The 14,104-nt window shown below is 42.8% G+C and overlaps 1 protein-coding gene across 1 annotated transcript; it reads left to right on the forward strand.

The window, feature by feature from the left end:
* The first annotated feature begins 9,869 nt into the window (after nt 1–9,869).
* Nucleotides 9,870–11,075, forward strand: LOC148869643 (temperature-induced lipocalin-1-like). The gene is made up of 2 exons (XM_088968094.1): nt 9,870–10,441; nt 10,725–11,075. Exons 1-2 carry the CDS (start codon nt 10,085–10,087, stop codon nt 10,902–10,904), a joined length of 537 nt encoding a protein of 178 aa, XP_088824220.1. The 5' UTR covers nt 9,870–10,084; the 3' UTR covers nt 10,905–11,075.
* The last annotated feature ends 3,029 nt before the right edge of the window (nt 11,076–14,104 follow it).

Raw genomic sequence — 14,104 nt, forward strand, 5'->3', positions numbered from 1 at the left:
TGGGGCAACCTTCCAACGCCTTGTAAATAAGAATTTTGAGTCGTTAATCGGCAATAAAGTAGAATGTTATGTTGATGACATGGTCGTGAAGACCCAGTTTTCTGATTCTTTGTTGAATGATTTAAAGAATGTTTTTCAATTTTTACGAAGATATAACATGAAGTTAAATCCAAATAAGTGCATCTTCCGAGTCACTTCGGGTAAATTTCTAGGCTATATAGTCAACCGACATGGCATCGAGGTCAACCCAGACAAAATAAAAGTCATTCTAGATATGAGACCACCCTGCAAAATAAAAGAGGTTCAGAGGTTGACTATTTGGATAGCCGCCCTGAACCGCTTCATGTCCAAATCGGCAAACCAGTGCTTACCTTTTTTTAAAGCCATAAAAAAGAGTAAGGACTTTGAATGGATTGAAGAATGCCACATCGCCTTTGACGAGCTGAAAAGATACTTAGGTACCGCCCTAGTTTTAACTTGACCCGAAGAAGGGGATGTGTTAAAACTATACCTCTTTGCGAACGACGAAGTGGTTAGTTCAGTACTGATCAAAGAAGTAGATCGGGTCCAACGATCCATCTACTATGTTAGAAAAATTTTGCAGGATGTAGAAATCAGGTATCCAAAAATTGAGAAATTAGCATACGCATTAATCATAGCAGCCTAAAAGCTTCACTTGTACTTCCAGGCCCACACTATTTTCGTTCTCACTAACAAACCCCTGAGACATATTCTGCTCAAACCCGAGGTGTTTGGGAGATTAATGAAGTGGTCCATCGAACTTAGCGAACACGATATCCGGTATGAGTCGCAGCCAACAGTCAAAGCTCAAGTCTTGGCCAAATTTGTAGCAGAATGCACGTTCAGCACAGCGACCCCCAATCTAATCAAGCTTGATCACACGACGGGAGCTTCAACTAGTGCGGTGCCAGCCCCAGTCAGAGTGGAAGCGACTTGGGACGAGGAGCCCTGAATCCTCCACGTCGACGGATCGTCCAACCAGCAGGGAAGCGGTCCAAGACTGATATTGTAAGGCCCAAGCGAGGTGAAGCTAGAATATGCTCTCCGATTCAGATTCGAGGCGGAATATGAAGCATTGGTCATCGGATTAACCTTAGCAAGGCAAATGAAAGCAAAGCACCTCATTGTATGTAGTGACTCACAACTAGTGGTTAACCAAGTCACTAGTGAGTACAAAGCCCGTAACCCCACTATGGCAGCTTACTTGGCTAAAGTCAGAGAGATCCTGTGCAGCTCCATCTCCTACTTCATCAGACAAATTCCGAGGTCCGAGAATGCTGAGGTCGATGCCTTATCGCGACTAGCTAGCACGAGCAGCAACACCATGCGAACTGTGTACATAGAGGACCTACCTAGGCTCAGCATTCTCGGGGAGGGGGGGCAGAAGAGGTCGCTCTCGTATCACAAGCAGAACCGAGCTGGATCAACCCACTCGTGAGTTATCTGCTCCATGGGACCCTACCTGTAGAATGTAACGTGGCCCAAAGGGTAAAGCACCAGTCAGCTAAATACATCCTCATAGATGGACATCTGTATAGAAGGTCTTTCGTGCTCCCTTACCTACAATGCTTGTAACCCTCAGATGCTGAGCATGTACTTCGCAACACCCATGAAGGCTTGTGCGGTGGACACTTGGGGGGCAGAGCTCTCACATAGAAAGGGTTAAGGCAAAGCTATTATTGGCCCATGATGAAGGTGGATGCACTCGAGCTCGTAAAAAAATGTGACAAGTGTCAGAGGCATGGCAACATTCACCATCAACCTGGTACTGATTTGAAATACCTCACTAGCCTGTAGCCCTTCGCGTGGTGGGGAATCGACACCCTTGGTCCTTTCCCCTAGCAATAGGGCAAAGGAGGTTCTTGGTTGTAGCAGTAGATTACATTACGAAGTAGGTGGAAGCCAAACCCTTGGTAACAATCGCAGCCTACAACAAACATAATTTCTTTTGGAAAAGCATAGTATGTCACTTTGGACTACCTCAAGTGTTGATATCCGATAATGGGAAACAATTCAAAAATATTAAATTTCAAAACTAGTGTGCCGAAATGGGGATTCAACAAAATTTTACCTCGGTAGCACACCCCAGGAGAATGGGCAAGTAGAAATAACTAACAGAGCGATACTTCGCGGATTGAAAGCTCGCTTGGCTTGAGGCAAGGGGTTGTGGGTGGACGAACTGCCCAGTGTCCTTTGGGCCTACCGAACTACTATTAAGACCGCCATAGGTGAAACCCCTTTCAACCTTACGTATGGCACAAAAGTGGTGATCCCAGCAGAAATCAAAGTACCCACATTACGATTGGAGGCTTATGATAAGGAGGCAAACGATGATGAGCTCCATACCATCCTAGACCTGATAGAGGAGGTACGAGACATGGCTTACATTCAGACCACAGCTTACCAACAAAGAGTAGCTCGGTACTATAATGCCCGGGTCAGAAAATGACACTTCCACATTGACGACCTAGTTCTTTGGAAGGTTATAGTACCTGAGCCCGGCATTGGCAAGCTCAAACCGAATTGGGAAGGTCCATACCGAGTAAAGCAGGTATTTGGGGAAGGCACATATGAGCTCGAGACTTTAGAAGGAAAGCAGGTACCACGAGCATGGAATATCAATAACTTAAGAAGGTACTACTCATGAACTTGCAACCCAAAGGAAAATTTTCCTCAAGTCTATGTGACCACCGAACTGGTCAAAAAAGATGATTGACTGGAGAGAGGACTGCGAGTCACTCCCAAAAGCCTAAGGGCTATGCCGCCGAGCAGACAGAAGACCTCGGCACTATGAAAAATCCTAGTCGCCTCTTCGACATAGGCAGACAAGTCCTAGTCGCCTCTTCGGCATAGGTAGACAAGTCTTAGTCGCTTCTTTGGCATAGACAGCTCAGGTGCAAACCCTATAGTGTCTAATTCACCTCGGCGTACAACAACGTAAGGTTAATCCCACATGGAGTCAAGCTCGTTAGCTCGTCACTTAGGGATAACCAACACTTAGGCAAATAAATGACCCAGGCATAGATAGATCGGGCATGTACCCTATAGTGTCTGATCGCCCTGGCATGCAATGGTAATTAGAACATTTCCACTAGTGTCGAGCTCACCAACTCGGCAGCAACCTATACTTAGAGAAAAGTCCACTCCTATTTGGTTTAGTTCGCTATCTCGGGAGTAATCTACACTTTGAAAAAATTTTGCACACAAAGATTTCAAAAAACTTATATTTCGTTGATGTAGAACTTCGAGTACAAAAAAAAAACTACTGTAACCAAGCTCGGAGGCCCGAGATGTACATTGTATTAAGGGGGTCCAAGAAAAGAGACACGACTAAACATCCGATATGGTAGAATCCCCTCCAACAGGTAGGTCGGTTTCCATGTGGTCCTCCTCCACGTCCCCTCGGTCTGCCTCCCTTGACGGCCTCACCTCAAGAATTTCACCATCACTCTCCCCTTCGTCGAGTTCCTCGTCAGCCTCCTTCGCCATCTCGGGAGTTACAGCCAACATGGAAACAGATCTGAAGTCGAGCTCGGGAAACTTCTACCGCATCAGCCACGTGCAAAGCTTGAAGCTTGACTGGTACGAGTTAGATCCATACTCGACCTCGAATTTGTGAAACTTTGGGGATTCCTTAAACTCCTCGATGGCACGACCTCTCTCTTGAACCCGCGCCTCCTAAACGGCGGTGTCAAAGATCTCGGTGCGCTCCTTAATCATCGCCTCAAGGTTCTCGTTCTCCCGCAGGAGAGCCTCCTTCTCCCCTTTGAGTTTCTTCTTCTCCTCCGTCAGTACGAGGATCAGCTCCTCCTAGCTCTGAGCTCCCTTCTTGGCCCAAAGAACCTCACCCCCGAGCTAAATCCAACTCATAGTAAAGCTTTCGAGCATTTTCTTCGATCTCGTGGGCTTGCTTCAAACGGATCTCGGACTGGTAGACGAGTGAATGAATAGCGGAGTTCACCTAACAAATGGAAAGCAGGCATAAGTACTATTAATAGAAGAATAAGAAAGTAAACAAAGGGGCGGGTTACTCACCACCATGCAGTAACTAGTCGATCTTCCTCCAAGCTGACTTGTTGGCATGTTAGCCCATTCCGTGACCTCCGCAAGAAACACGACACCCTTTCTCTTGAGGAGCCTGAGCCACGGAGTCATTATTTTCTCCTTTGGGGGCTGAGGCTCGGGCACCGAAGTACCCTCAGGCTCGCAAGGCAAGGCCCCCTTGTCCAGGTCAACGACTAGAAGCTGGGGGAAAACCGCCTCCTCTGGAAGCTCGGTCGAGATCGGCTCTGGCGCAACGACCTCGGGTTGGGCAGGAACCGAAGGACTGACCTCCTTCCTACGGGACCTCTTCGAGGCCTTCCTCTTCTTTCCCTTTTGAACACTCCGCAGAAGGTTTGCTGCATCAACACCTGTCATAGCTTCTGCAAGAGAAAAAGGAAAAAGTTAGTTACGAACTAAAGTAAGTACAAAAATAAAAAAGAAAAAGTGATTTGTGTGTCGAGGTGGAGGCCTACTAGGACGACTCAGCCTAGCTCCTACAACCTTTTCCTCATCTAAGAAATCTTTCATTTCAAGGCCGAGGTCCCTCCAAGAATTAATGACCACCCTAGTCTCAGCATCCACCTCACCCCAGGGTCCTTAATGGCCACTCGCTAGTGAGTCAGGAATGGCCATCCCTTAGGATTCTGAACAAAGAAGTACCTCCTCTTCCAGGCTAGTACTTTGTTCGGGCTACCAAACAAAGCTTTGAATCTAGGGTGGGGGGAAATGTAATAACTCTACCAGGTGTCACCGTGCAAGCAAGAAGAGTTCTTCTTGATGGAGCAGATCGAACTAAAGATGTCTAGGGTAAGAGGTCGGTTATACTCGTGGAATAGTGGGATCGTGCCAACAATGATTCAGATGGAGTTCGGGTGTAACTAGTCAATGGTAATGTCAAAGAGCTTAATGATTTCTATGATGAAAGGTGGAGCGGGAAGCGCAACCAAGCTATGAGGTGCTCCTCAAAAACCACGAGCTCGTGGTGACCACGAACCCAAGGGTACTGACCCAAAGGAATACTGAAGGTAAAGGTGTCAGGAAGATGGTAACGGGCTACCAAGGACAACAATCTATCCGAGGTCATCGTGGAAGGATCGAAGTCATTCCGATCCGGACCCTGAGAAGAAGATGGGGCCCCCTTTTCGGAGGTCGGACATTGTACCCGAGGTTCAGGTTCCTCAGGCCAAGTTGGCCCAACGTCGAGTAAAGGTGTTTCCCCTAAGAGGTGTAAAGAGGAGCTCTCTAGCAAAGAGCTAACCTCACCGGCAGGAGCTGAGGACCGCACCCCGGCACCCTCGGGCTCACTAGAATCGCTAAGTAACCTATCTATGCTAGCACTAAACATACTGGACAGGAAAAGGAAAGGGGAACAACTAATGAAAGAAGATGAACTCACCAAAAGGATGACAACAACCTTGGACACAAAGGGAAGAGTGGCGAGCTGAAGGACTCCGACGCGATCTCAAGAGAGCTCAATTACAACATTTATGAAAAAGGTAATGGGCCATTCAGCCCCCTATTTATTATCCACCGCATCTGACGATAAACGGTTGAGACTTGTACAATCTGGCGGCTCCCATGAAAACCGGTTGCACACTACCTGAGGACGAAATCGGTTGAGCGTGCCCTTTGGCGACTGCGGAATCTATAAATAGTGTGACGTCTGCGCATGCCCGGGACGTGACCTAGGTCATTTTGTGGTTGAGTTAGATGGTTGAATAGGCCCAACCAACGGTTTGCCCTCCAAATTGAGTAGACCTCGCGCCAAATCCACCTAGACTCTTCATGAACTCCCCACACTGGGTTAGGACCCCTAACATGAGGAGTGGGGGGCAATTGATGAATGGTGATTTGGCACGACCTAGCAAGAAGGGGACACGTAGGCACAATCTGATTGAAGGATGACAACTCAGCTAGGCAAGCCCAATTCGCAACATTTGGAGTTTGGGTATTCAGCCACCTTGGCCCAAAATCCACCTCGGTGTAGAGGCACCTCGACACCCAATCCAGTTCAGGACTAAAGAATCGAAGTTCCAATTTGGAGCTAATGAGCCGAAACGCCACATAACTGACTCCAAAGGCCTCCCCAACAGATCCCGAATTTCTCGAGATCACGATGAGAACTCATCCCGGCTCCACCTGAATCGGAGGTAAACGATAAACCTTATCAACATATTGCTCTCCTTCAAGAACGGAACAAACCTTATCTCCACAGCCTGGAGATCTCAAAGCTCTTTCATAAGGCCCACGACTAATCTAGTATATAAAGACAAGAAACCTCAAGGCAAAGGTACGCGTGATTATTCTACTCACTAGCACTCAAGCTATCAAGCATTCATCTCGCATTCACAGCATAAGTACTGACTTAAGCATCGGAGCGACCTCACCGGGTTAGCTACCCTGGGTTCTCTGATCCATTGTTTTGTAGATTGATCCAGCTCGCCACCCATTTGGAGTTCAGATCGCCCTCCAGCTACGAGTAGCCAAATCGCGTACCATCAGAAACAATAGAAATTGAAAAACAAAATCAAAAAATAAAAATTGTAGAAAAAACACCAAAAATTTTAGAAAAACATATAAATTACAAATAGATAACAAAAATACAGGAAAATTTATAGATTGTAGAAAATAGAAAATGTAACAAAAAACAGAAATTATAAAAAATATTGAAAATTATAACAAAACACTAAAAATGCTAAATAAACAAGAAAATTGAAAATTGGACATGACCATTTTTCCTCTAACTGGCCATTCAAGGGTAATTTGGTCATAAAAATTGTTATTTATGTTGACATGGACACCTTTGTTAAGGAGCATTAACGGTGCACTAATGGAAGATGAGTTTTGGAAAATAAAAAACTTGCTGACATTGTGAGTTTTAGACATTTTGAAAAGTTGTGGTAAGTTTAAGGAAAATGTTGAAAAGTCATGGTGAATCCCATACTTATAAACAAATAAATAAAGCGTGCACACACATATGATCAGATCATATTCTTTCAAATCAAATAGGGGTGATTCAAATTTATTTTGATTTTTATAATTTGATCAATATAATCCAAAATCATTTTAAAATGTTGCTATGGAAAATATACATAAAATTTCTATTCTTATATGTTTTGCTATTTCACTTTCAGTTAACAAAGTCCGTACATGGCACAGGTCCCCGCTAGTATATAGTATAATTACATTGGACTCTCTCCCAACCACAACAATCCTCATCGTCCTCAATCCAAGATGGGAGACGGGAAATATCCTCACCACGCCGTGGAATAGAAGCCTTGAAAGTTATAAGAGGCATCTTCTCCTTCTCCAAACATCCCATTCATTGATGATGATGTTGATGAAACTGAAACAGCAGCGCATAACAATGCACGCCCAAAGCCCACTCCATTGTTAACCCCAAGAAATCGAAATCGAGTTTCCTTGATCCCTGTTAACTTTTCTAACTCTCCTTCTTCGATATGCAAGTCTTTCGACAATGTCTTACACAACTGTACAGAGAGTTTCAGTTGAAACATACGGAATCTTATAGACTACACTCGTTCTCGAAGGAGAAAATAGACTAGCCGGAACCATATACACAATTTCTATATGTTTACACGACTTGACTTGGGATAAAATGTCACTGATGGTTAAAGTTTAAGCCTTCCAACATTCGATATAAAATAAATGGGCCATGTTTTCGAGGAGGAGGGATGTAATTAGGCTTTCCATGCTTTTAAATATTTTAAGACCATGTTTGGATCGCAGGAATAGAGGTCTGGAATTCGAATCGGAATCGGAATGATATTCCGATTCCAGCTGTTTGGTTGGATAAAATGAGAATCCCATTTTTCATTTCTTCTGGAATGACTTTCTCCTATTTTAGGGAATGGTCATTCTCTGCTTTTTCTTTGGAATGAAATTTCTCTGCTTTTTCTTTGGAATGAAATTTCATTCTTACTGATTCTAATTTTCATTCCAATTCTTGTCTTAACCAAACAGACTATAAGAATAGGCCATTCTGATTCCAATTCTGATTTTAGTCTCAAATCTCAAGTGCTCTCTTTTGACAACCAAGAATATATCCTTTAATAAAGACCTTGGATGGACCATCTTAAAGAATATATATCCTTTTAAGACCTTTGAGTCTAGAGTACAAGCTCAACTGCTTGTATATTATTATTTGATTGATGAGAAAAATAACGAATTGAAATTTGTAATCAAATGGATTTTATTATGATCTTTGTCATGAAAAGAAAAGAAGAATTTACAGTTTATTTGGTTTGCAGTTGAAATTGGAATTAGAGTCGGAATGGTCTATTCCCATAGTCTATTTGGTTCAGACAGGAATTGAAATCATCATGTATGAAATTTCATTCCTAAGGGAGGGATAGGAAATAACCATTCCTTCAACTAGGGAGAATGAGATTCCAATTCCGTTCAACCAAACAATTGGAATCAAAATAGCCCGAACCCCTATTCCTACAAACCAAATGTTTGGAAACATAATTTACATATTCCCGTGTTTCTCCCCTTTTTTTCGCCATTGCAAACACATTGAGAGGCATGGTGTTTTAGAGCCATAATTTACATATTCTTCTTCCTATCTTTCTCGTTTCCTCTGTTTGTTGTTAAAAAAACCACTAAATGACGAATGCCGTGTTTTCAGTGTAGTATTTAGGCAACCTTTGAAGAGGGCTTTGATTTGAGGATGTGATCATTGATGATCGGTCATTTATAAATTTAAAAATTAAAACATATATTAAATATAAAACAATATATATATATATATATATATATATATATATAATATCTAAAACATATTTATACATTATTTATTGCTAAAATATATATTTATACACATACATATATTAATTGACATGACATGGGTTCAACTTGACCAATTGAATTGGTGACCCACAATTAAATATATAATTATTAATTATTAATCATCAATTTTGTTTAATTATTAGTTATTAATTACTTATATTAACTCAATTATATTAATCAATACATTATATTAATTATAATTACAATATCAATTAATTATTTATAATTAATTGTATTACTTAGTAATTATTAATTATTACTTTTTAAAATTATTATTAATTGTAATATTTTTATTATTATTATTATTATTAATTATAATATTGTTATAATTATTGATTTTTTTATTATAAATTAATTTAATTACTTATTATTGTTGTTAATTAGGAATAATTTTTAATTAGTACTTATTACTTATAGTTATATTAATTTTTAACTAATTAATTTAATAATTTCCTGTATTGTATATAATTTTTTTAAAATTTTTGGTGACTATTTTAATGAATGTCATTATTGATTAACTCTATAATAATTAAATAAATAATTCATTATTAAATTAAAAAGACAAACAAAATTTTTCAGAATTACAGTTAAATTGATCAACCGACAATTTTTTGAATTCGGATTTCAGATTTAAAAAAATATATAGAGAGCAAAGAAAAGTGCACCAAATTCAATAATTCATTTCATGATAAAGGATGATGCGATACAAACAATTCTTGTGCTTTTTAGCTCATGTGCTTTGTATCATCCATCCATTAATGGATATCTACAAGTTACAGACTAAAGATTTGTTTTATAGCATTTAATCTACCTTAAAGAATAAACGGGAACGGGATCTGCTCCTCACATTTGGGCGCCTAAAAAATAACTTACAAATACGGGAGATCCCAATGCATGCATGATATAATCATAGGATGTGGGTGTGAGGCGCCCTATGTGAGTAGCAGATCCGGTCTCGAATATACGAGGTCTGACTGGCAACATTCATACGCGCACAGCTCCCGCCTGCATGTAGGGCGAGGGCCTTGTCCTTGAACTCAACACGTCTCACTGCAGAATTAAATGCACCAGACATTCGTCGACAGCCGCCTCTGCACCTTATCTTCACCTCCCCTTTCGAAGCGATAAAACCCAGATGGCAAATCCACCCACAAAGGATCAGACGCTGTTCGGTTCGCCGTTCATCACTCATCTTTTCCTCTAAGAGATGGATGTAGTCAAGGGCTTGGATTTGCAGAGGTACATGGGTCAGTGGTACGAGATTGCTTCATTGCCTTCAAGGTTTCAACCCAAAGAGGGAATCAACACGAGAGCTACTTATACTCTGAACAGTGATGGAACTATTCATGTCCTCAATGAGAGCTGGAGCAGTGGAAAGAGAGCATCCATAGAGGGGACGGCTTATAAGGTGGATCCTGCGAGTGACGAAGCCAAGCTCAAAGTCAAATTCTATGTTCCTCCTTTCTTGCCTATAATTCCTTCTGTTGGGGATTACTGGGTTCTCTGCATTGACGACGATTATCAGTATGCATTGATCCGACAGCCCAGCAGGAAGTGTCTTTGGGTATGCTCATGGGCTCTCTTAGAACTATGCTACATAGAATCCTGTAGGTTTACTTGTTTTCATTGAGAAACTGGTCTAGATTTGTTTCAATTTTCACAACGAAGAACTTATTCTCACTTTGGTTTTGGGCCTGTTTCATGTATTCTCAACAAGATTTTTCAGAAGCTTTAGGATCATAGACTACTCTTTCATCTCTGTATATTGCCATTACTGTATGATTATTTTCTTTCTACATTAATTCCTCTGATCTATTTAATTCTCATTACTTTTTGCGTATTTTCAGATCTTGTGCAGGCAAAACTATCTTGATGAGGACACCTACAATCAGCTCCTTCAGAGAGCCACCGATGAAGGTTACGATGTGAAGCATATCCACAAAACAGTCCACACCGACCCACCGCCGGAAGGAGGAGGTCCCGAGGACGAAGGCTTTTGGTGGTTCAAATCCATCTTTGGGAAATAAGAAAAAGTTTAGCAAAATAATTGAATAAATAAATAAAATATGAGAAAACCCATAATATCTTAATTACCTCTGTGAGGTATTCTGCTCTACTTTTATATTTTCTTTTACTGTAAAAATGTTTACTTGGTTGTAATTTGTGAAGTTATGGAGCATCTCCATCTTCTGGACAAATGTTTCCTTGGCTTTTGTGGTTTTGTTTAGGTGTGAAATTTTGCGGGATTCTTGTTTGGAACTAAGATGAGTTGCTGATCTGTTGGGTTTAGAAATTGACAAAACGTTGACGGGAGAATCAAATCCCAAGAAAAGAGTTAACATTGTGTGTGTACAATGCATAGTGGTGCATGCAACTACTCGATGCATCAGTCCGGAATACATACTGCCACAGGACCGAGTCATTTGTCAAACAGTCGAATGACTTAGGGGTGACCATTGTTCGATTAAAACAAAAAATCAAACCGAATAAATTTTATTATTATATTATATAGAAGATTTATAATATATATAATATGTTTATATACATTAATATATTAAAGAAATTTGGTTTTAATTGAAATAATCAAAAATCGTTTTTCATTTATTTCAGTTTTAATTTGATTTTCCAAATTGATAGTGTGCAATCTGATGATTCCTAGCTAGCAGGGGGTCACACTCCAAATTGGTGATGGATGGTATCTGAGAAGAAGAGAATGAAGGATTCCTGGGGGGTTCTCCAGGCGGGAATACTCTGATGCTTAAGTTAGAACTCTGAGAGAGAAGATTACAGAGAAGAAGAAGAAAACTAGAGTGCAGATAGCGTGAATGCAATTACCCTTCCTCTTTGAGGGTTGGAGTTTTTATATAATGGTGTCCTGTCAAATCCGATATAACCACTTCTGATTCTCTGTTGCAGTTGTTATTTGCTAGGGCTGCACAGGTCACTGTTGCAGGGTACGACTTTGTCAAATGGGGGACACCTCTCATGTTTGGTAGGCACGACACCGTCTGGCGAGAGATGTGGATGCAGGGCCCCAGGTTTGGTAGGTACGGTTGTCAGGGGAGATCTTCCTATGATATGCCGAGCTGTCTTCCTACGAGCTACCCTATGACGAGCTGGAGGTGCCATACTAAGGTTACTCTACCCGAGGCAACCTATTTAGGCATGTTGGAACAAATTTATTAGGAGGCTCCCGAGCTCACCCCGAAGTGCCTTGAGCTTGGGAGATCCCTGTCTTGCAGTACCCTGGCTCGGGATGCTTGCGGAAGAATCTTAGCTCGGGGTGTTCCCTTCTTGAGGAGGAGCTTGGGGGCTCCTTAAATTGGGAGGAGCTCAGGATAATCAGAGTGTCATCCGGTGCCGAGCTGCCACGCTGGAACTTGGCGGACTGGTCGCGCTGAGCTATCACTTATGCCGAGTCACGCCCGCGTGTCCCCCTATGATGAGGTCGGGGCAAATCACTCTCCATCAATTGCCCCCCACTCCTCGAGCCAAGGGTCCTGACCTGGTGCGGGGAGTTCACGACGTGATGGGTGGATTTGGCCTGAAGTCTAGGTTGTCTCATCAGAATTTGCAGGTCGGACCAGTTCATCGTTCGGCTCAACTCGGATTGCGTATAGTTCACGCGCGGACGTCAAAAAATGTGCTAAACCAATTTCACCTCGAGGGTCATGCAATCGGTTTTCTTAAGGGCCATTAGATCGTCTTGATCTCAACAGTTGAATCTCGGGCATACCGGCTATAAATAGGGGGGACCCCCGTCATTTTCTCCGCCATAAGTTCACTAGCACTCATCTTGAGGTCGGGTCCAAGGTCTTCAGCTTGGGTTCTCCAGTTCATCTCTTTTTTTGTCTGGTTGCGTTTTCTTAGGTAAGTCTCCCTAACTCCTTTTAGTTCGTCTCCAATTTTTCCATTTCAACTTCATAGTTAGTCTCCTTTAGCCCATTTCCCAGTTCGTAGCTATGTCGGACCATAGCTTCAACAGTCAACTAGATGAGCCCGAGGTGGGTGCCTTGGCTCCAGTGGATAGTCCCCTAGACGAGCCCGAGGTGGGTACCTCGGCTCAAGTCGGTGCCTCCGAAGCACATTCCACCTACAAGGTGCGTAAGACCTCGGGTAACCCGACATCCACCTCTAATTGAGGTCGGATACCAGACAAGTTCGGTCCTTCTACCATGATGATAGACAGGCTTAGGAGCTTGATAGCCTGGTAAAACCTTCCTAGGGAGTACTCCTACCATCTTCTCGTGGGTGACTTTTCTTGGGAGCACGGTCGTGACGAGATCGTGATTTCCGGGGAACAGCTCGCGGCTGGGCTCCGCCTTCCACTGCACCCTCTCAATCGTTGAAGTGTTGAATCACTTCAACGTAATCATAAATCAGCTCCACCTGAACTCAGTCTGGAACGTGGTCGGTACAATTTCCCTCTGTTTCGATTACGCCCTTCCTTTTGATCTTGACATTTTTTCTTCCATCTTATCAATAAAGAAGAATGCATCTAGTGTTCTCCCCGAACACAGGCGAACCAACTACCTGTCCCTTCGCCTGATCTTTAAGTTGTTACACAAACTTCTTAGTAAAGTCCCGGCTTGGAAATGGGACTACTTTGTAATTCGTAACACTACGGGGTGGCCCTTCCCTACTCACTGGAGGGTGGCCATTCAAGACCCCGACATTAGGCTAGACAAGAAAACAAGTGAGATACTTCAATCTTGGGCAGAGCTCGGCTTCGACTACAAGGACTATCTCGCCAAGAACAAGCTCATTGAGGCTGGTTTGAGTCCTGGTAGGTCATCTTGTTTGGAGTTAGTATTTTTCTTTGGCAGCCAGTTTCTTCTTGGTAGCATTACTAACGTCGAAATCTATTGCAGGTCCTATGGAGCGACTTAGTGCAGAGAAGCTCTTCGGAAAGATGAAGGGGAGAAATAGGCGAGCTACAAAGAGAGCTCGTGTTGAATCTCTGTGGGCTCCTACTCCCGAGCCTGAGCTGCCTACTGATGCTCTAGTGATCGACCTGGAGAAGCTGGAGAACCTTCCACCTCGGGGGCCTGAGGCGACTGCGAAGCCCGTTCCTAAGACTGGGGAGCCCGCTTCTGAGGCTACTATAGAGCCCACTCCCATCTCTACCTCGGGAAGTGAGGGAGCAACTCAGAGCATACTAAATCCACAATGCAGCCTTCGGAAGAGCAAGGGGGCTGCATACCCTAAAGAAGTCTCCGAATGGGCC

The sequence above is a fragment of the Nelumbo lutea genome, chromosome 2 (genome assembly GCF_056320005.1).
Source record: "Nelumbo lutea isolate HS-2025 chromosome 2, American lotus-T2T, whole genome shotgun sequence".
Taxonomy (NCBI): domain Eukaryota; kingdom Viridiplantae; phylum Streptophyta; class Magnoliopsida; order Proteales; family Nelumbonaceae; genus Nelumbo; species Nelumbo lutea.

Bases quoted from the DNA above. Each gene is read 5' to 3' on its own strand.
- LOC148869643 (XM_088968094.1), top strand. From the start codon at position 10,085: ATGGATGTAGTCAAGGGCTTGGATTTGCAGAGGTACATGGGTCAGTGG. The intron at 10,442-10,724 runs GTATGCTCATGG...GCGTATTTTCAG, and splicing joins CCAGCAGGAAGTGTCTTTGG to ATCTTGTGCAGGCAAAACTA.